Source organism: Fistularia commersonii, chromosome 22, assembly GCF_037954325.1.
Source record: "Fistularia commersonii isolate RoL2024-O1a breed Wild chromosome 22, RoL_Fcom_v1.0, whole genome shotgun sequence".
In the NCBI taxonomy this organism is placed as follows: domain Eukaryota; kingdom Metazoa; phylum Chordata; class Actinopteri; order Syngnathiformes; family Fistulariidae; genus Fistularia; species Fistularia commersonii.
Window position 1 is genome coordinate 9,683,128 of NC_141305.1, and position 23,732 is coordinate 9,706,859.

At 39.1% G+C, this 23,732-nt stretch overlaps 1 protein-coding gene across 14 annotated transcripts in view; it reads left to right on the forward strand.

Annotated features, from left to right (window-relative positions):
• Positions 1 to 2,005: 2,005 nt before the first annotated feature.
• The window catches only part of fbrsl1 (fibrosin-like 1), a 294,403-nt gene continuing 272,676 nt past the window's right edge, over positions 2,006 to 23,732 (forward strand). For 10 of the 14 annotated variants that reach the window (XM_086169947.1, XM_086169952.1, XM_086169939.1 and 7 more), the window contains exon 1: positions 2,006 to 2,940. In XM_086169947.1, the coding sequence (XP_086026073.1) occupies positions 2,638 to 2,940 (303 nt within the window). In that variant the 5' untranslated portion in view covers positions 2,006 to 2,637. The remainder of the gene's footprint in view (positions 2,941 to 23,732) is intronic. The other 4 variants (XM_086169950.1, XM_086169942.1, XM_086169951.1 and 1 more) reach the window with 1 other exon arrangement.

The window sequence follows — 23,732 nt, forward strand, 5'->3', positions numbered from 1 at the left end:
TAGGTCAAATCAGCTGAAGTGAGCACTTTTGTTCAAAAGCTGTCTTCCTGAAGTTTAAATTACATTCAAGAGAATGAAGCAAGCACTCTGAAGATATCCATTTCTATTTATTTTGGAGTGACAGCTAGTCAGTGTATGTAACCAGTAATCTAAATTGTGCGGAGATCTGTGCAGACTCACTAACCTGACGTCAAATTTGGGGCATATAAAATATCGAGACGACAAACCAAAGTCAGTGTAACAAATTTAACACAAAATTGCCTCCGGTTTGTGATTGTGCGCTTCCCTGATGAAATGCAGCAAAAATACAGATGAGAGTGCAAAACTTGAGCGAGAATCCAGGTGCCCTTTTTTTATTCAAAGCATAAGTTTAGACAGGATAAAAATAGTAACCTGACATCTATATATAACCTGCTTTCCCAAGACATCTCAAACATGTTGTTTTTTTTTTTGGTCCGCTAAAAGCATCATTGCCAATTTGTCAACTGATGTGGGTGTGAATATGTTTCATTTCTCCAGTGTGTGTCACCACTAGTGTAATAAGAGTGAGAGACAGGCATGAGTGGGTTATCCTCTGCGAATCGAATCAATTACCTGAAAATGATCTGTTTGTTTTACTCCTTTTTGCTCTTTTCAGAAAATTCTTTGCTTGAGTGTCCATGTTAGTGTGAGGAGTTACTGGAGGGCCAGCGAACATTGCAATGGAAATTACAGTTGCAGAATACAGAGATTATATAATATCATTGCACTAATTATTGCTGATCAAAGAAATTAAACTGTATTTTGCAGAGGACTCCCAGCAAGCTCCCAAGTGTGTGTGTGTGCGTGTGTGTGTGTGTGTGAGAGAGAGAGAGAGAGCTTCCCACCTTGCAGTACATAGGCGCGCGCGCACACACACACACACACACACACACACACACACACACACACACACACACACACACACACACACACACACACACACACACCAACTGGTAAAGATGGCAACCAATATCTATATGTATATCTATATCTATGTAAATCTCTCTCTCTCTCTATAGATATATATCTATATAGATATATATCTATAGATGTATATCTATATCGATAAAGATATATATCTATATATATATAGATATATATCTATATATATATTTTTTTTACGCATTTTTACATCAAAGCTTGGCACATTCTAGTTTTCAGATGTTTGTTTGGATGGTTGAATGACTGTGACCAACAGCCGTGATCAGAAAAGGGGGGCTCAAACACACACACACACACACACACACAGAGAGAAATGTCTTGTTTGAGTAACTGTGCTCGACCGTGCAAGAGAGAGACTTTATTTTTTCTTCTTCTTCGTCTGTACACCAGCTTCCTTCCTATGGTAAATTGCTCGCCAGAGGTGGCGGAAATACGTCAGTTCTGTGGCTTCTCTGAAGCTCGATTGTCTCTTAATTTCGGATGAAGGGGGAATGAGATGCAGGGAGAAGAGATTTTAATCACTGCTGTCGCTTTAAGGACACTTATCAAAGCCTTATTATGCGAATAGAAAATACCACGAGTCACTGAGCGACTGAGCAGCCAAGGGACGGACCGGAGTGGATTTATAGGAAACCCAACATTAACGGAGCTGGAATAGAGCGCTTCATCGCTTTGTGGAGTTTGATAACACCTCGGATGGTTTGCTTATTCGGACGGTTCGGATCGTTTAGGGAATATTGCGCACAGGTAGCTCTCAAGACTTGGGATCCCTTGGCCCCCCTGAAGCGCAGCGAGGAATATGGTTTAGAAGTCAAACGCGGACGGGATTATTCCACAGCGGGATTCGATCCGTAGTTGTTCGCCGGGGCTGGGGAGGGGGAGGGGGGCTGTTTCGGACGGATAGTATCCCGAGCTCTTTATCCGACAGCCCCGGATCATGGATCGGTTTGGTGGAAAACAACAGCGGCCAGCGACATGATTCCTGCGCGCTGCTTTGCGGAATGCAGCGAGGTCAGGCTCTTTGAGATTCTCCCTCTCTCTCTCTCTCTCTCTCTTTTTTTTTTTTTTTTTGTTAATTTTTATTTTTTATTTATTTAATTTTTTTTTTTTCTCATTTTGACGCATCCAAAAGTTGGAGGGCGAGTGTAGCGCGTGGATTTGAACAGTTTTGCCGTTTTGCACCTGCCTGAGAGGAATACCGCTTCGACACGGCTTAGATTCGTGACAAAATAGCGTGTGAATCCGGCGCCGCTTCGCCTCCTCTCTCCCTCTCCGCCGCCTGAACGGGATACTTCAACATTTGCTTATCGTAATGGAGATTGGCGAGGTTTACACTCAAGGTCAAGGAGTGTTATAACGCTCGTGTTTGCGTTGTTCCGCGCACACAGGCGCGCTCTCTCTTGTGTGCGCACACTCGCACGCACAAGCAATCGCGCGCACGCACACACACACACACACACACACACACATATACACACACTTGCGGAGTCCCGATCCGCTCGTTACACCGCAGCCCGCAATTCTCGGTCCAGTGTGGCGTGTGTGTGTGTGTGAGTGTGTGTGTGTGTGTTTGTCTGTGTCTGTGTGTGTTATTTTGTGACACGTTGCGGCGGAGCCCGGGCCGGCGGAGTTCCACCGCCATTCATTCTGACACTGCGAGCTTTCTCCAACAACATGGATGGGAAACTGAAGCAGGGTCGCAGATGCTGGGCAAAACGGGAGAGGGTGCGGAGGTTGCGGGAGACAGGGAGCAGAGATGTCCGCAGCCCCGACCCCAACTCCTCCTGCTCCGACAGGGAGGGACACAGTCCGGGGAGGAACGCCACCTCCCTGGCCGGTAAAAAGGCGCCGCACCCCGCAGCTGCAGCCAGAGCGCCGCGTCTCCCTCGGAGGAAAAGACGAGAGTCCAGCTCACAGGAGGAGGATATCATAGACGGCTTTGCCATTGCCAGCTTCGTCAGCCTTGAGCGTCTGGAGGTAAGGATAACCGACCGTCAACCCAAGTGTGGGTTTATTTTGTCCGTGTGCGTGTGCACAGTCATGTGCGTGTGCTGCATTCTTCATCAATTGAGTGTTTTGTCAAAGTGGGCATCTCCAGGCCCATCACTCACTCACCAGCAATTGGAGGGCTGGTCTGATTTGTCTCTAATTTGATGCCAATTGATGAGAGGATCTTTCTTGTATTCATCTGATGATGGAGATCAGAGGGTCTCACAGGTTCACAAGTGCCACCCCCCCCCACCCCACCCCTCCCAAATGGCCCCTGATCAGTCCTTACTTTGATTCTGTCTGCACAGGGGCTGTTGACAGCAAAATGCTTCAACAATATGTGTGGACGGCAACGGTGTGTGACAAGTACCGCAGAAGACAACTGTGTTTGCTCAGTGTGACATGTTGCCAGCTCTAAATGAGATGTTAATCAGTGACAGCGAATCGGTTGTCTGGGAAGGCAAACAGGTGCCGCTCTGTCAGAAACCGCTTTGGCTCGGATTGTATCGTATCCCGGCTCACTCAAAGTTGTAAGTGACATTTTGCTCTTTGATAAACTGCAGCAGTCATCTGTTACAGGCTGTACGGCTCTGTGTACTGATAACGTGGTTTCTGTCATTACTTATTTGTACGGCTGATGTTGGAGGAATGCTTTCAGGGATAAAACATCTTCTCTCGTGACATCCTCTTATCTCTTTTTATCTCATTATGCTCCAAATGACAAATAAAACATTGCTCCCCGTGGGGCATCAGGCAGACAGGGCTGTTTTGTTTCTCCATTCGGGGGAAATCGTTTCACTGCTAGAGCTGAAATATATAAATGGAGCTTTAATAAACACGGCTAACATTTCACATGTCCACCAAGATCCGTATATTTTAAGATGATGACCTCATTGGAAGGCCCATAGATCACGGGCCACCGCATTCCAATGACAACCTCTTATGTAGGCTCAGCAAAGGAATTAATCAGTCATGATTGACTCTTGCCTCCTATACAGTGCTCAGTATTATATGGATGAATGCAGATTTGCTGGCGAGTAACGGCGTAGAATATAAAGCAGAGTGGTGCATCTCCATATGAGGGCTGAACTGAAATGCGGAGCTGCTCAGGAGATGGAGATGATCATCAATGTGTCACGTTCAATCCGTTAACAAGTTCAACCTGTTCTGGTCATCAGCAATTACACAGTCACTCCATCTCACCTGACCTTTCACCCTCGTGGAGTGGGTACAAAAGGAGGCACAAATGGAGGGGTGTGAGTGGAAAGCAAAGGTGCATGAACTCTAACAATCTAGAAGTACTGAAGACCTGTATCAGTTGTAATTACACAAGAAGGTTAACAGCATGCAACAGGAAACTACGCTGCTACCGTAGATCAAAAATATTGCGCCTCATAAAATCAGCGATTCTAAGTCTATCAAGTGTTATAGCGCCGCAGATGCCACTGAAGTGTTTCCCCGAGATAATCTTGTCATATGGTTTTAACTGGGAATAAAATGTTTGTGTAGGCGCCAGTTCTGTCAAATCTGCATGTATGCAATTTGCAACTGAGTCATATTTGTGGGTATTTGTGCCGTATCTACTTCTGTGAAAGCCTTCAGAGGTAATAACAATAATAGTTAAAACTTTTTTTTTTTCCACTTGTGCCAGCATGCTGGTACTGACACACCATGCTGACCTATTGACTCTTATTGTGTTGGAGGCGGTTGGATTTCCATTACAGTCCTGCTTGTTGTAACTGCCTGTTTTTTTTTTTTTTCTCTCCTCTGGATTTTTCATCATAATAAAGTGACAAATATGCTGTCAGTGTGTGTTTGAAGGGGAAATTAAGTTAAGTAATTATCCAATTTTCATTTTACACATTTCCAGTCAGTAATAATTTTCTTACTGAGGTGCTAAATCCATGCTGAATAAACACAGAAAGAACAGTGTACTCTCAATAGAAGCTTCTGTTTCAAGGCTAAGTAAATGAGGCATGATATGTCTATGTGAAATGATACTCACATGCCCACTGCTTGTTGGTAATTGGTCTGATTTGCATGCAAATGGACTGTGCTTACTAAATGATGTTGGTGGATCTGGTGCAATTATATGAGGGGTGTGAACGGATACCACTGATTTTTCTGGATGTGGTGGTGAATAAAATAAATAGCTTGACTTTATAGTAATTGTTCGCTGGGATGGCCTGGAGTAATCTCTGTTTTCAATAATGAATAGTATTTACTGTGAATGAAATGCAGTGTCGTGCACATTGGAAATGTCTCATGGTCGGGTCATGACTCATGTGTTTACCTAGTTACTGTATGCTCGAGCGGAGCTCGTGACCTACACTACCTGTGCTAATTGATCATCAATTATGAGGATGACATCGCAGCATTTGGCCAGAGAGTCGCTCTGACCTATTGCATCATGCAGTAATAAGCTTGCACACCCTCTGTGGTAGGAGTGTGTGGTCCTCTTAACCCCGTCCAAGTGATTGATGGCCAGCATGCTTGTGTTAGTGTCAGGCCATTCTCCTGTTAGCATTCTGCCAACATTCATGCCCGGTCCCCCTCTTGGTTTTAGTGAGCCCTCGTGACATTCAATATTTACTTTGCCGCATGTCTCTTAATCTTTGTACAAGGCCTTTGCTGCACTCCAAAGCACTTCTGGATCTACATGCATCATCACATTCATATCACCTTTTGTTTTAATGTCACCATCATTTGGTTGCCTTATTTTAAGTCCGTGGCTTGTGCACAGCTGCAGTCTGATCATAAGTGCCCGGGGTTATGGTTTTCTCCCAGAGCACTCTAAATACAACTCACACTGTTGCTTCTGTTGATATTCTAGTTCTGTACTGATAGGATCAAGCTCCCTTGATGAAGACTCAGGCTGTATGATGGTCTCGCCCGCTCCCGTAACCTGTTTCATTACAGCTGAGAGCAATATGCAGTCACGGCTATGTTTGATTACGGCATGTTTATTTGCTTTGAGTCCAATGGCAAAAAGCTGCTTACTTAATGTACCTGTGCATATTGACTGTATAAACACAACCTCTGAGCATTGTGATGCACTCTTAAATATTGTGGGGGAAAATATGAAACGCTGATATGATTTTTTCAATTTCGGTGGTGTCAATATCTCCGTTTTTGGAGCCAAACATGAGCATATGTTATTCCTTAAGAGAATGTATTTCAAGAGTCGTTGTTTATATTACAGAAATTATATACATTTTTGATTTAAAGTTGATTCAAGGATGACGGCTCGTGTGTGACTTTCGTGATACGATAAAAAGCACTTGCCCACTGTGGCTTTAACCGTATACAAGTCTCCGTGTGGGTATTGAAGTGAGCAGATAATAAAATGACACAGTTATCCATCTGTCACAGTATTAATAAGATGTTTGATTTGCTCCATTTGCTGTGTGAGTGACGTTGGAGTGGCAAATCCCCTCTCGTTAATCCACAATCCTTCTGTTCATCTGCTTTAACATGAATTTACAGATTTGTTTGGGTTTTTCGTTCCGCCGCATGAGTTTCTAAATTCACTCTAATGAGGATTTAGCTGTTGTTGATTTAGTGATATTTCAGCAGCGTCAAGGGCAGAAAGCCGGAAGATCTGGCAATGTTTTAACATAGAACAATCTATCTGTCAAAGTTCATTAGCATTATTTTATTCTTAATAGCTCGGGAAAGATTTGTTTTGAAAACTTGTTCTTGTTTTTTACGTGCGCCTGTTTTTCGCATTTATACTGATCAACATCTGTTGTTGGCCATTGAGCAGCACTTCAAGAGCAATATGGGGAAATTAAGTCCTTTGCCCCAGGCGATCTTGATGGTAGTTGTTAGGGAAGCTGTGAGTTGCTGCTTCACTTTCTTCTTGCCCGCATTTCCCAGCTGGTGCATGGTTCTAAGCTTGTAACATTCCAGTTACAAGTATGTCTCTTTTAATGTCATAATGAGCTAAAATTAAGGCCCCACGCTTTGTTCCGAGCTGAAAGATTCCAATTTTCTAGGCTTTACCCTGAAATAACCTCACTTGCCGTCTTCCAGTTCAAAGAGTACTTCCACATCGATTACGAATCTTTCATATTCTCAGCGATTCATACCATGTGCTCTTTTATTCGGAGTTTTTACTGCAGCAAATATTTTTTTCTGTCAAATTAGTTTGGATGCTTGAGAGTCCCTGAACAATTCATGAATCCATATTGGAAACCCCTACAAAGAATCGTACTGACCTCCGACTTAGAGCTGGTTTCGTCTTTTGATTACGAGCTTGAAAGTATCTCTTAAGTAACCCGCTCTTGTTACCAGTGGTTTCGCTCAGCATGTGCATTTTGTGATAGGTGGTTGTATAACCGTGCAAAGCAATCTTGACACTCAAACCTGCAGCTGTGGTTGCTGTCGTGAGATCTCTCGCTTTCATGGTGAGGCAGCAGATTTTTTGCAGGGTTGCCACAATTTTTTTTTCTTTCCCCTATTGGTGATAGTGTTGTGCATCATATGTCGGCACTGACAAATAACTCGGGCTTTAATTAAAAGGGCAACCCCCCGAGGCTCCGCTCCTCATTGGCTGATGCATCCCATGGAGAAAGCTTTCTTAATGCTTGTAGTCCCTCAGCTCTGGCTCTCTCTGACTGTCACACACTGTATGCAACAACATGGCTGCTAATGCGCGGTCACATTAGCAGGCTTTCTCTTTGTCACATCCAAACTTGGGAATGGACCTCATCTTTTCCTCCATGTCAGAGCATTTTTGTGTGACATTAATATATCCACAAAAGGAATGTTTCGGTCTGTTGCTGCTCTCAAGAAACTTTGCTATCACTTTCTTGTACAGCGCTGTGACTGAAAATCTTCAAAGTCTTGGATTTATTTGAAACCAAATAAAATGCAACATGAGTTGATGCTGCTGCTTTCCACATGTGCCTAACCACAACCTTGGCCTTAATCCTTATCCTCAGTCTAAACCGCTCATAACATCGAAAGGAGACTCGCTCTTTGTTCCACAAAGAGGATAGTCCACCTAAAATGACCGTTTGAACAGATTTATACGCAAATAAAATGGCTTGGGGATGTTAGGATATGAAACCCTATGCCATGCAAATTCCAAAAGAAAAAAAAGGGTCCAAAACTGGATTTGAAAATATGGCAAAACTGTTTCAACTGTATTATTTGTATTGCCGTTTGATTATATTTAGAAGTAAAGGTAAAGGAATCCTGTAAATTGCCATTTTAATGCGTCTTAATAGACGATAATCCATCAAAGATTTGTAATTGCATGATTTAGCCCCATCACTTGGTAATCCAACCTTTTTGTTTCTTCTATAGTTCTGTAATTATGTCTTTTTAGGAATCTTCCCTGTCGCTTACTTTAATAATCCTGAACAGAAATCTGTTAGTTATAAAGTCTTGCATGACTGAATTTGCTAAGATGATCTTCTCCTCTTAATGAAAAGCATAATTTAATTAATTTGAAGTTGGGGAGGAAGTGAGAGCATTTGATGTTCTCTTTTGTCCTTGAATGTTCAGGTGCTGTTCTTTACCATTTTGACTCCATTATTCCTGTGGATGTAGGTCAGGGCATCAGCAACAGTATTTCTTTGCTCCTGCCACGTTTTCCCTAAACTCATCAATCTTTATATAATGCAAACTTGTTTGAATCAGTGGATGTTTTGTGGTACTTTTTGTCAACAGTTCTGTCCCTTTTTAAACATCAAGGCTCACAATACTAAAACTAATCAAAATAATACACTCTTACCCGCCCAAACTAGTAGACTCATGGAGTGTGAAAGTGAGCTACCTGTCTTTCCCAGAGCTTGGCTAAGTTTCATGTTCTTTTCTCAATGTAAATCAGATTCTCTTTGTATGGACATTAAACTGAAATTGTGGTAATAGTTGTCTGTCAAAAGCATTCGAGTTATATCAAATTAAACGTGCAGTCCTAATTGAAACATTACCCATCATATGAAATATATTAGTCATCATACAGAACAAGACTTTACTCTGAACTCCAGTAGGCAAAGAAAGGTTTCACAATAAATGTTGGGTATAATAAGTACACAGTGCAAAAAAAGGTATGCAAGAAACGCATTTGAAGTGCTCTCATTTGTCTATTTTGAGCAATCATTCAACAGACACCTCAGAATAAGAATGTTGGTTTATTTTTTTGTTTGTTTTTTGCTTTCAGGCACCACAAGGAAAAAAGTAATTGATGAAAAGCACAGATGGCACAATGTAGCTGACACATATTAAGTGGCATATAAAAGTACAGGGGTAGCTTGTTGTAGACATATATATCCATTTCCTGCTTGTCGTTTCAAGCTGTCTTCCATCTTCCTGTCTCCGTGTTTTCATTGCGGTGAATGACAGGATGTAATTATGCTGTGATTAAGATGCTGTCTCTGAGCATGCGATGGATTAGAAGCTCCACTGTTAGAAGGTTCCCTGGTAATTATCCACCGCTGATTTGTGCCCCCCTTTGCCTTTCATAACCTTTCTGTGGTTGCATGACTATTTGATGAATGCATGTTATTAAATAATGTACACAAAAGACATTAAATTTCAACACTTTTAGAATAATACATTATTTAGCAATAACTTAATAGTACTTATATTTGTCATCCAGCTGAAGAATTCTCCAACCCTGTGATTCTGTATAATATGTAATAGTACACTTGGCCACATAGACTGTGAGGGAATGACGAGGGCACTGAAGGATTTATAATAAATAAAAATCATGACACTTAAACAGAGAAGGCGTTCTTTAAGTGGCTCATTAAGTAATAGCTGTTTTCCTTTTCAGCCATGTCCTGTTGCTGACAGAGTGTAAAAAGAGCTCAGAAAGACTGGCCTGCTTCAACCTTCACATCCCTTGAATTCCTTTTCAACATTTTGTTTGCATGCGAGGGTTGGTCTTTTTTCCAGACGTGCAGAGCCATTCAACACAAAGCTCTGCTGATACGTTTTACTGAGCTGAGAGGGGGAGTGTGTTGAAAAAAAAAAAAGAGAGACTTCTGAAAACCAAGGTCAACACTCAACAATGAAGTGGGTCACTTTGGAGTGACTTTGCAGTTAGTTTCCGCTATTGCAGTGGTTGTTGCAAAAATAACTGGTATTTTACAGGTTGTTACTTGGGGAAAAAAATGAAGATGAACTTTCATGTGAGAAGTGTTTAAGAATTTAATCTGTAAATACTAATCCTTTGATTCACTCTTAGTCATTAACATTGGCAACTTGAGATTGTTTTCATGTACAGTTCAGTCATTAGTTGGTTACCTTAGTAAGGTAATTAAATTCCACTGTATTGACATTTATATAACTAGTATTGAAAAAGTATGTTCTTTTGAAAAAGCTAATTAAAACAATGAAGACTCAAAATACCAGGTGAGTAAATTGACCTGACTTAACAAGTATTGAAGCTCCAAACATTATGGATGAACTGTTTCGCATGATAGGTCATATAATGTCAGACTTGGTGAGATGACTAGCTTCATTGTGAAGATATTATTGTATGTAGTCTCCAATGTAGAGGACGCAAATACAAAGGTGTTCGGTTTTTACCAATCTTCAGTTTTTAACTCTTTTAATAGAGAAGTGCTCCACTTCTACTGTTGTTTTTGTAATATCCAATTGCTTAGTGTATACAATAGTATTTCAAGGAATGTTGACCATATATTTTTACAGATAAAGTCACAGATTGAACTCTTTTAAAATCCAAATGCAATCACATCAATGGTTTTGACCCAGTCCATATCCATCAAATCAGCTGGATGATCCCCTAAATATTCTCTGGAACATAATGAAAAGCACCATATACTAGAAGTCACTATAGGAAAATTTACAACAGCACATTCTTTGTTGGTGTTTTGATTACATTCACACAATTTAGCCTTTTCTATTTTTCTGCATGTATATGTGTGGGTGAACAAAGCCAAATAGTGATTGTTGCTTCAGTGTTTGGCAGCTACATTAAAAGCCATGGCCAAGATAATAGCATTGGAAAAGGCTGGTTATGCAATGTGGAAATTCTCTCCTTCCCATTGATGCCTTGGTTCCATTCTCTGTCTGCTGACGTTTGCCTGACAACTCAGGGATGAGCTGCCATACTCGCTTTTCGAATGAACTGAAGCACGTTTTCCCCAATCCACATTATGCTCAACAAATACAAGCGGTTTGTCAGAGGATATTTGAAGGTAACTCACTGTAGCAAACTCTTACTCCTTCAGGCAGGTACAAATACAACTTAGCCTGTCACTTTAGATAAAATGACTGGTGTTGTGTTTGACTGATGCCTTTTCAAGATTGTAGGAATGAATACTTTTGCAACTGTATGTATGTGAAAAAAACTTTACCTTTTTTGGCCAAAGATTTGCAATTACTCTTCATTTAGCTAAATGGGAGAATTCCAAAAATTGGCAAATTGCCCAGATGTGCAAATGAGAGAGTGAATGGTTGTCTGTCTATTAATGTTGCCCTGTGATTAAATGATGACCAGTCTGGGTTGTCCCCCACCTCCTGCCCAATGACAGCAGGGATCGGCTCCAGCATCCCTTGCGACTCTGTGTAGGACAAGCGTTAGACAATGGATGGATGAGAGAATTCCAGACTTAGTGCAATCTATTACACTAATGGAAAAATAGCGGGTGTAAATAACAGTGATGCTTTGCAGACATTGTATTATTTGTCAGGCTTTCTCCACCAGCCACACTTTAATGGCCTTATTGCAAATGAATTACCAGCACAAGAATAGGTTGGTTAGGAAAGAACAGCTTATCACTAAGGCATTATAAACAACCACTCCATGTCATTTCAGATGATATATAATTCATTTTTATTGAATTTTCGGATTATTTTGAAAGAATTGCCATCACATTCACCTAGTGGGTATTGTATTCATGTGTTGAGCCAAGCTATAATATATAGTCTTAACAAAGATTTTAAACAACTCAGGTATTTCTGAACCTTGACACTCACAGTAAATTTAAAAAAAAATCTGTTGGAGGTCATAGTATGAAATTTTAATTTACTCTTTAATCCTTAGATAAAGTGTGTGACTATAATGAAGCCATTTAACCCCCCCCCCAAAAAAAAAAAACCTGCATATTTAATTGCGCAAAACTTGTGCCTCACTTGTGTTCAGGTTCCCTGTGCTTAGCTAGAATTGAATTAAATTGTTTGTTTCCAAACTAAGCAATGATGAAACACTAATCATCTCAGTCTTTGTTTGCCTAAAGGAATATGATTCTTTACATGTATTTGTCTTGCTGAAAGTGAATTCTAAATGACACATAGAATATAAGGACGTGGAAAGATCTTTTTTTTTTGACTGTACTGAATTGAAATCGCCAAACAGTGCATTTGTTTTAGATGGAAATCATTACACCTTTCATGCTTTTACCATAATAAGACCTGTTATAATAATCCAGTATATTGTACCTTGGAAACGGCTCATGAAGGGCATTATTTTGTGTGTATGTGTGTTGCATTTCCGACATGCAGTAACCAAAGTCCTGTAATGTAGAGGACCGCAATTAACGCTAAGTACACGGTCAGAGCAGCAAGGTCTGTCCGCACGCTGCAGGCATGTCAACAAAGGGGTCTTGCACAGACACAGATGTAGAGTCTGAAGAAAGCAGTATCTGGCCAGTGCTTCTAAAAAATGGATTTAAATCCTAATAGCACTCTTTTGAGATTATATGTATCCATTGTAGTAAAGCCCTTATGTGTGATGATTTAATGTTGCAAAAGTTAACAACCTTGATGCAACCGATGTAAATATATTTGTTGCATACAATACTCGAGCGAAAAAAAAAAAAGGACAAACATGCTGTTATTCTGGTTTGTGTATTGCTAATCCCATGGATGTATGGTTCTGTACACTTATCACTCTCTTTAAAAGGCTCAAGCCCTTGTTAGGTCTGTGGGATAAATGATGTGAGTGTTTAAAATGTGGCGGGATATTTTAATGGGGAATTTGTAAAATAGGGACCGCAATTAAGCCTGCAAGGACAACACAAGCTCTGTCGTCCATTGTGAGATCGAGCTGTCAGATCTGCCAGACACAAGTATTGTGAGCTCCCGTCTTCATTCTCTAAGTCTGTGCCACTGTTGTTGTTCTCGGTCTGCTTTCCTCTTTCCTTTATACAGACCACAAATACATCCTTTGACAACTTCTTTTCTTTTTTTTTTTTCTACTTTTTAATCCGCAGGTTGTTTACCCATACATCAAAGACTGTAAAATGCATCTGGTCTCTCTCCTGCAAAGAGGTCACACAGCTCATTTTAGGGAGGCCACGCTGTCAGTGCATCTGAATTGAGGACATACACCTCTGAGCCAGCAGGGCATTACCCAAGGCGTGGAATGAGATCAAAATTACAAATACACAGAAACACATAGACACACACACATACACACACACAAAGCAGTTGAGCACAAGGCCAGTTGTTGAGTCAATAAACAAAACCGTCAGCGTACGAAAGAGAGAGAGTACATAAACAGTATTCTGCCAAGCTACTGTTTGCATTCCACATCTCTGATCCCAGCAGCTGCTTTAGCTGTGTTCAAATACCTGGCTATTTATAGTCACACTGATTTTATAGTTTGTAGCTATAGCATTTCAATCAAAGAGTGCGCACTGGTCAGGCCTGTCAGGAAGGCTTTATGATCACATCACTGAAAAATATCCCAAAATACATACAAGTCGCCAACACATTTCTCTCCAAATGTCCTGAAGTCAATGAAAGTTTGCCTTGAAATCACCTATGAATGAACAATTAATCAGCAATCTTTCAAGTGGTGCAACAGTTTTGATGAGTAGATGCTGTTAATAAAAAACACCCTTTTCTGCCTTATCAGATACGTGTTTGTTTTTCCACTTCATTGTGCCCTCTTCATTATCTATAGTATCAAATCTATTTGTATTGTGTAACACAAACCAAAGAGTTTGCCATTGAATGTTGATGTGAAGTATCAAAATCCACCATACTAACAGAAGATAGATGATATTGTTAGAGGTACGCAAATTATTGATTTATGTGTGTGTGTGTTTGCAGAATATGTGATTCTATTTCAGTGGTATTTAAAATGGTCTGTTATATGAATGAAGACAGATATCACATAATTTCATTTTACGTTAGAGAAAAAAACCCTTACTGTAAGTGTCTTTCCAAGATTATGGATTCATTCCTAGCACATAGTTTGGAGCCAAGCCTCAGTCTCAACTATTGGGAGTCAAAAGGCATTCACCAATTATGTCATTAAAAATCTACATTTAACTTATGGATTAAAGTCTTGCAGCTGTATCTCTGGGGAGGCTAATAATTATTGTGCTCTAAGGATCTTTTCAATAGTGCGAGAAAGAGGCCATTAGACTTTAAAATGCACACGATGAGCCTCTAATCTAAACCAGCCTAAAATGGAGAGATAATGATTTAACCCATGTAACAGGCTCTATTCTTAAACAATTATTAAATCAGTTTGATTACCTCATTTTGCACTTATCAAAGATTAAAAAGATGTAAATCACACGTTTTTACAATAGTGATTCAATAAGTTAATCTACATAAATGTAAATTTCCTCTCAATGTTTAAAAAGGATACCAATTCCGACATGTTACCGCATATTAAATGTTAATAATACGTCTAAAATGATCATATCTCCGACAAGAGCACATTTTGCTTTTCTAGTCGTGCAGGGCTTCCGCCTCTTGTGTAGTGTAATGAATTTCCGTCAGTTCATAGACTTTTGGTTATCAGCTGTTAATGAGACACTTTGTGGAAATGAAAACCATCCCTCCATCTGTGTTCCCACGGCCGGCCATCAGTTCCTCAAATGTGTCACAGGTGTGAGGTGAGCACTGTATAAATTCAGAGGCTTAAAGAAGGCAGGGAAGCAATGGTGTAGCAGAAAGGAGGAGGTAGTACAGGGGGTAATGTCCTAGCTTTTTGCTTAATTGTTTCCTGGCAGCAGAGGTAAGCTTGTTCTCAATACATAAATCCTCCTATTTTCATCTATCTGCTCCAGGTGTTGATGAAACAATTCCCCCGCTGGATAATCATATTTCCCTTTCTGCTTGCCAAGACACTGAGCGGAAAAAGGAGGTAGCCCCCCTCCCGCCCAGTATACACACACACACACACACACACACACACACACACACACACACTCACACACTACATGGTTTTTCTGCATGTGTGAATGACTCTCCTTGGCATTTCAATTTGCACAATAATGCAAGAGGTGGAAAACGGCTGCACGCACTGACAGGCTACACTGTGGGGGTGGCGGTTGAGCATGAACATACTCCATGTTTATGTGAGTGTGCGTGTGCATGCTGTGCAATATCATCTAAACCTGGGAAAACACATTAGTCAGTCAACCATTCGTTTAATCACTCAATCAATCAATGAGCAAGCAAGGCAGCCTGTCAGTCAGTCACAGTTAATCTGCTCGTCTGTCAGCAAGTAAGTAAATCAATCAGTCATCGAGTAAGTTTAAAAACATTCAATATCTTAATTTGCTTTATTTCATAATTGGGAGGGATAACAGAAGTGACAAAATAGTTTTTTTTCCCCAATATGTTTTATATTTTGATTGGTAAGGATTTTAAACAATCCAACGATTTTGATGATAAATAACCACCCGCTTGCAAAATATCTTGCCATTATTTAACTCACCTGGCCCCCCATGTCTCCCGCTAGGGTCATTTCTCATTGCTTTTCAGATTATTGTTGATTATTTTCAGTTTACATTGAATGAAGATTTTCTGATTCTTTTGATATGTTACACTTCATATCAAGGTTTATTCCATGTTTTTCATTCCAGGATTTCAAAAATTGAGAGATTATAATATCAAAGGTGTACAATAATTTAAGGGGAAAGAAAAGTACTAAAAGGATACCTTACCCATGGCAATATACATACACCTGTTCAATATCCTTTCTTGTGTGAACTGATGTAACTTTTATTTTGTATTTCACTGGCAGAACAACTTTATTTATGTAGTAGCTGCCAGTCACTCGGTAGCCTGTGGCACTGCCTTTATCAGTTATAAGGCCTGTAAATGTAACTGAGGGTCACATACCTCCGGAGGCCTCGTCAAGTAACTATAGCTGCAGGCAGGAATGTTAAAACTGAGGGCAGGTTTGTTACCTTCTTTAACTTTGAATAGAGATGTAATACTGATGGTTGATTTGGAGGTGTTGCTAACGTTCCTCAGGTCCTCTATTTATAGCGGGAGAATTTCTGAAAAATTGCAGTGAGGGTGATGTAGTCTATTAAAATATTTATTTGTTAGCAGTTAAGTAGCCGCAGACGATATTAACTTGTATTCATTTCTTGTGAGCCCAGAGAACAAATTACCAACTACCTATTTATTATTTGTGGGAACACCGACTTTGGCTTTTACCGCATATTAAGATTCAAAACATAAGCAATAATTAAATATACCAAGGTGTCAATGAGCACAGGCAAATTCAAACACTTGCCAATAATTAAAATGTTACTATATAATATTTTATTAATCCCTCATGGGGGAAATTCAAATAAGTCTGACTTCCGCTAGTTTTTTTGAGATGGCTGTCTATTGAGTTAAACAAGCTATAGTTAATCTGTTTCTGTTAACTATGTTTTTAGATGGTTAGAAATAAATAAATTACATTATATTATATGTATATTTGTGCATGTATTTAAGGTCTCAAAGTTGCCAATTGAAAGGTTGCCTTGATTTCTGATTTCAAAAATGTTTCCGGTAATCTTAAAAAAGGAAAAAAAAATCAATCAAATTAATCACTGAACTATCATGACATATTGTTCATACAAAGTATAAAACACCATGCATAAAAAACTGTAGCGCTTTCTCAGAGCTGCATGATATTTGATATTTGGATATATTACCCAATTACCCAGACCTTACATTTGAGTAGAAGTACTCACTTAGCATTATGACATCCTGTCCTGAACTACTGCAGTCTAACTAGACACTTATTGGCCTTACAACCAGATCCATAAGGAGAATCTACAGCAGACAAAGGGGAAAAGTGAGCTCATGTGTGTTTTGGACCCTTTGGCAAAACAGCAGGCATTGTCCGCAGCAGAAGGCAACAATGGTGTTTCTGTTCAAAACCAGTACAAGTGAATGCCTGTCAGAGCAGAGGAAAGTGAAGCTGAAAACACAGGAGGGGGGGGAGCATGTGCTCACAAAAGCGACCTGTTAGAGAGCTGGCTGTGGCCAAACCAGCAAGGAACCACTTTTAAAAGACTGCTCCCATTTATGATGTGTGATCTCCCCACATGGAGCAGAAATTGATTGCTGTTAGGACTTTTTTCTAAGCTAATATTTTTGAAACACTGGTGTTGACACAATAGATCTCACCTCTTACCCAGTTTGTGAAATCCTTACAGTGTTTCCCCTTAAGAGTGGCCTCAAAACCACCAAATTATTTTTTTGCACCCTACTCTCATATCATAAATATCTGCAGACTTTTCTGAATGTGAATCAGTCTAACAAGATAAACAACCTGACATTTTCTGTATCAGAAGATTTCTGCAGTACTCTATCGCAGTAACTGTGTCTTTAATTGCGGCTAATATGCTGTGTTTATGTGATCTACTAAAAATATCCACATGCACTCCATTGACATATAGGAAATCAGTGTATTTATAATTGTTCATTTTGGAGGCTTTAATTTGTGGAAATGTAAACACTCTTACCACGATCCACATACACAAAGAGAAATAATTCAGTGCATCCCCGAATAGATCAAAATTGCATTACTTTAATTTAATCTAACTATATCATTTTTTCTGTGTTGAAAAATTACATCATTCATAATTTTAGTGTCTATATACAGGTTTGGAAAAGACTGAACTTCTTTCAGTTTTTTTTTTTTTTTAATTGCAGATCACTTTTCCCCTCAGTTAATGCAAATCGGCAAAAATAACGTCAAACATTTGGAGATATATGTGATACATTACCTACCAATTTTAATACATTGTCCTTCTACTAATAATCATGAAAACTAGCAACGGTACTTTTAAAATCAGCACACCGTAATTTAAGTAATGGGAAAAGTAATGGTGAATAAAATATTTCTAAGCATTTCTTAGACAGCCAGGTTATAGATGCCATGTTTAAATATTTTTTTTCATTTTGAAGCATTGAAAGGGTTTTTATTCTGACATATTTGATATTAAACCAAACCACAAACCACTATCATTACAAACACACACACATTGTATTGGTAAATGGAAGCCCCCCACCCCCCAAAAACATGCTCTAAATACTATGATTTTTTTTTTTTTTTTTGCTCAGCCTTTGTATAATATTTCTAAAAAAACAGATTTTGGTGGTTTTATGTCCAGTTCCAGCTGCTATGAGAAATACAAATATTTGTCTGTTTTAATGGGTACTTTGAAGGGCAGATAGAGGAAAGGGGGGGGCATCAAAGTGTTTTGTCAGTTGTATTTAGTGTAATGATTTTAATTTTTGATTAATTGGTAGACCATATCTGAGGGGGGACCACATCTTCATTGCCAGACTCTCATGCGGTGGAAACGCTGGTTTCTTAGTTGCTTGTGTTGTGGTGAGTCTGAGAGGCAGCCTGTCTAAGTTAATCAGCCTATAACCACTGGCTAAAAGCAGACATCCTGACTGCATTGCAGTTCTCTTTCAGGCATGCACACACAGTCATACAGCCTCTCATACACATGTTGATGCTCATGTCTTGCACGAAAAAGAAAAAAAAAAATGCATGTACACATCTTATCCATCAGCGCGTCATTAACGGGAAATTTGTTAATGGGGAAGCTGAATGGACCTGCAAATATATGCTGATGTATCACAGTCCTTGAGCTCGCGCTTCAATGGGCTTAGATGCCTGAAGACATTTATTCAAACGAGATGAGCTGTTTATTCTCCCTTTGCTTTCCCCTCATATACTCCCTGTTGTGTAGTTTGCATACAAGAAAAAGAAAATAAAAGGAGTAGTCTTTTGTGTTCTGGATCTTGTTACTTACTTTCAAGGTTGTACTTGCAGTGCAAACAGAACCCTTTGAAACTTTACGATGTTCTCAGAGTAAAGCTTTCGTGTTTAATCCTGTGGGTTTATTTTACAACAACACACAGGCTCAGATTTTGAAACAGTAAAGTTGGGATCAGGTTGTTTCTCATGTCCCATATCTGTCTCAAGTCTCTATATACAAGTTCCAAGTCAAGTCTTCAAGTCAACACAGACGAGACACAAGAGCATAACTATTAACTAACATTATCACAACTATTCTATCTATTTGCTTTTTTCTGCATTATAGGCTCGAGACAGTGGTAAATATTACATGTTACCGTGTGCTCCAATTGCTTATGAATTCCTGCTTCATTGGGGTTGAATTTCAAGATAAATTTAAAGTCATTTATGTGTTTGTCAAGTTTGTACACCAGTCAAAATGATTGACTCTGTTCCTCATATTTTTAAATGCATTTTATTAATCGGTATGGGCAACAGCAAAATTACGTATACATCAGGTATCATCAAGGTTTACAATCAAGTATTTCAGAAATACAGTTGGATATTTGCGTGCATTGGGCTTTTTCATGACTGTCATTCATATTCACGTGAAACAGGCAAAATGATTAACTCTGCAATAAATAATCATACTAATAGATAAAAAATGCATTTTATTAATTTGTATGGGCAGTTTAAACTACAAAGCAACAGCAAAATTACCTAAACATGAGGTATCATCAATGTTTACAACCACGTATTTCGCAAATACAGTTGGACATTTGCGTGCATTGGGCTTTTTCATGACTGTCATTCATATTCACCTGAAACAGGCAAAAGGCACAGCAATTAAATGGTGTCACATCAGCGGGGGCCTCCGAGTGGAACGGCCAATTTATAGTCCCAATCAGCTCCAGATTGAACATTGCAGCGGAGCGTGCTGCACAGGGAGAGTTCCACCTCTTGAACATACATGCCACCATAAAATGGCAACAATAAATAGCTCTAACCTGAGGCTTAGGGTGCTTGTATATCTGAATGTAATGGATGCTCTCCATCAGAACAACTTACACTTGAGAGGAAAAAAATAAAATAACATTAAAAAAACATCCCTCCCTCTTTCCAAACATTTTATTGTGTTGGTGTTTGTCAGGCCCTGATTGGAATGCAGACCAGATGAGGAAACTGACATCAGTATACGTTTGCAGGGAAATTGCTGGCTTATAGAAATACCAGGCAGAAGCGATAGATTGAGCCTTTGTGATATGCAGATCTTGAGCCAGTAATAATGCAAACAACAATGAGTAATGTCACAATAATAGCTGTAACCAAAAATCCCCACGAATGCTGAATAATTACAGCAGTTTTATCATCTTTTTTCATTCATTATTTGAATTCAACAGCATTTAGCAAAAGGTAGGATGTCATCTTTCCCTGCACAGAGACATTGAATCATAATCAATGTAAAGAGGATCATGTGAAAAATTATTTGCCAGTAGGTCATATATTTATTTGCTATTTTCCAATTTCAGAGATAAAATGTTTCAAATGGTCATAACTGTAATAGATTTACTGTTGTTATTTCTGGTAATCTCCAAGCAGCTTTGTTTGTATAAATGCTTTGTTTCTAAATTATATTTTGTCTTTAGCCAATTAGTGAGCTAGACAGAATAACCTTGGTCTGAAAACTCCCTAAGCACTAAATTAATGAAGCCACAGGTTCATGGTGCCCTGTCCTGCAAGGTGTTTACACCAAAATAGACCTGTCTAAAAAATTAGAGTCCCACAGATGGTATGGTATTTTGGAGCCAATACCAATATTTGGGACTTTAACCTATCATTACTATTATTATTGTGGCTCAAAGAGAGCTATTTAAACAAACAAAATGAAAGTGCAAACAGATGGCATTTGTCCATGTGGATTTTAAAAATTGCAGTTTTCAGTATGCAGTGTCTTTTCAGTACTCAAATATAATAGCACAGCTGTCGTAGGTACATATGTGAGATCATGTCCTGACAATATAACACTGTATATTCAACTGAACACTATCCACTTTAGGCCTTTTTATATAAAACAATCCCCCTTTTTGGTCAACTAACCGTAGAAATGTGATCGTGGTACTAGTGTTGTTGGTAACTCTGGATTTTTTTCCTTTTTTTTTATTTGACTGTTGGCAGAGAAGTACCAACGTGCATGACATGACCACTTGGCTGTCGACTTCACATTAATATGGTGTTAAGAATTTATTCTACCAAGTGTAATCCTCCAAATATACAATCTGGGCAGTAGTTTGTTAAACCTTATGATGCAATTGTAGTAGGCTTGGGGAATGTGTCAGTGTCATTCTCCTTCCTATAATTGGGTCTATTGAGTTTGACTTTATATTTCGTGCGTCATCAATGTCCGCCGTTTTGAAAAGGCGAACATTATCATTAAAATCAAATTTGAATTGATTACCAATATATGGCATTTAGGTGCCTAACAACACTGTCACATGGTAATTCACAGAGAATGAAATGATAAACAATAAAACTCAATTAGATTAGATGGAACTTAAATGAGCCTTGTGTGGAAACTGGGTCATCCCAGCACAAGAGGATATAGATATGAACATGACAGATATCAGGATCTGAGGTTTCAGGCTGTCATTTTACAAAATATCCATGTAGATAGAAATACCAAATTACAAAGACTACAGTTGGCACCACTTTTCACAGTACGGTTAAGCTACAAAGACTTTGAATCAGATGACAAGTGCTGAGAGCCCGGTCCTTGAAATTGTGTAAAGGTGTGTGTGAACTGGTAAATGCAGGATTTCATGCAGTGCGTGGGGTCATATTGCTTTTTGCCGTCGCTGAGATCGACTCCACAGATATGTGTGAGATTAAGAGCAGCACTGATGGCACAGAACAGCCAGGTGTAAATCCCTATTATCCGTGAAGAGAAACTTGTTTTATAGCTGCCAATCATTAACACAGCAGAGATGTAGCGGCAGCTGCACACAACATGTGTGGATAGTGGTCACACTCAGTGTGTGTTTGAAAGATTTAATCTCTTGAGCTGATGATCCACTGAACTGTGTGTTCTTACGACACAAGAACTGTGGCTAAGTATTGGAGATGCTGCAGAGTTCTTTTCTGACCAATAACAGATTCAATTTACTTTTCTCACAATCTTCTTTTCAGGTGAATCCATTTTTATGTAATTGTCAGTGTCACTTTGACATAATGATGGATATATAAAGATTATCAGTGGATTTTTCAATTGTAGAATATTAACCTCCTCCAGATGTAGGTATGTAGGTACTGACTCTTAATATTTGTCTTGCTTCAATTCAAAGCTGTCATCCTTTAGATATAAATACTTTATATTATTGAAGATCTTCAGTTGGTTTACAATAATTCATCATAGCGATGATGTAGGCTCAAATTGCCAAGCTCTATGTTATCTTATTAGTTAGAAATAATCTTAAATGACCCAATACTTTCAGTCGAAGTTGGACTTGCTAGGCAGGAGGCCTAGAGGAAGACGGAAGAGAAGATTTATGGATATCATGAGCGAGGACATGATGTTAGTTGATGTGAGGAAGACGATACAGAGAATAGGGTTAGATGGAGGAAGTTGATTCACTGTGGCAAGCCTTGAAGGGAGTAGCCGAAAGAAAAAGAAGACCTGAGCCTTTCATTGCCGAATAGTGTAAGAGGCATCTGATGTGAAGTTCCTTTAGTCAGCCCTTTGTACAGCACCAAAACAGGCAGTTACTTTGCTGCAGTGGTTCTGGGAGATTGATGACTGCAGTTCTGTGTTCAGTAGGGACTTCACTGCATGTTTTCATTGTGATCATTTGCATCATCCCATTATTTCCACTTTTTGTGCTTCAAAATGAATTTTTTTTTTTTTTTTTTTTCTTTCCCACTATCTGGAGTAAGCCGTGTTATTTTGTAGACCGGAGCACCTTATGTGGCGGAGGCAATTTTCAGACCCCTGTGGGTTTGCAGTTTCGTGGTGACTGTCTTTTATCTGTCTTGTTGACCGACAACACACAAAAATGACTGGGTTCGAAATTCATCTTGATAGATACAAAATCCACACTGCATTAATTTTTCTCGATACACTCTGTTTTCAATCTTCGACCAATTATCGAGCCTAATAAAAATACCAAATAATTTACATTTTTATATTAAATTAATCTGCTTTGGCTGAGAAACACTGTTTTTTACATTACTAATGGGCAGTTTAGAGTATTCTTGTGTATATCATTGGCGTTGGCTGTCTTGTTAAAACAATGTTTGCTTCTTTCAATGTTGTTTATTTTTTTCATAACTTTAAAGACCACATTGTTTAGATTTACCTGCCAACACTATTCTTCTTCACAACATTTGTTGGCACTATATTTCATCTTTTGCCATATTACCTCCCTGCAGATTAAGAGATTATCTTTAAAGAACACTTACTCTCTCATCCTCTCTGAGAGAAAAAAAGAAAAGGGGATCCTAAAATAGCGCCGTATGAATATTTGGTTTGATTTAAATTATACCTGGTATTGGCCTGAGTCATTTGTCCTCCATGTAAGCAACTTTTTTTTTTGTTTTGGAAATCAAGAAATAATAACATTTATTTGGTCATAATAGAGTTATTATAAAACTATAAAATGGCATTATTCAAAAAAGAATAATTTAGAGTAACTGTTTCATGTTTCCATATGTGGCATGTGTCATGTTTCTTACACACCATGGCGTCCTCCTTGGCAGATGTGTTTGCTCTCTCTGCAGTTGCATGGTGCCCAAATGCACTGCA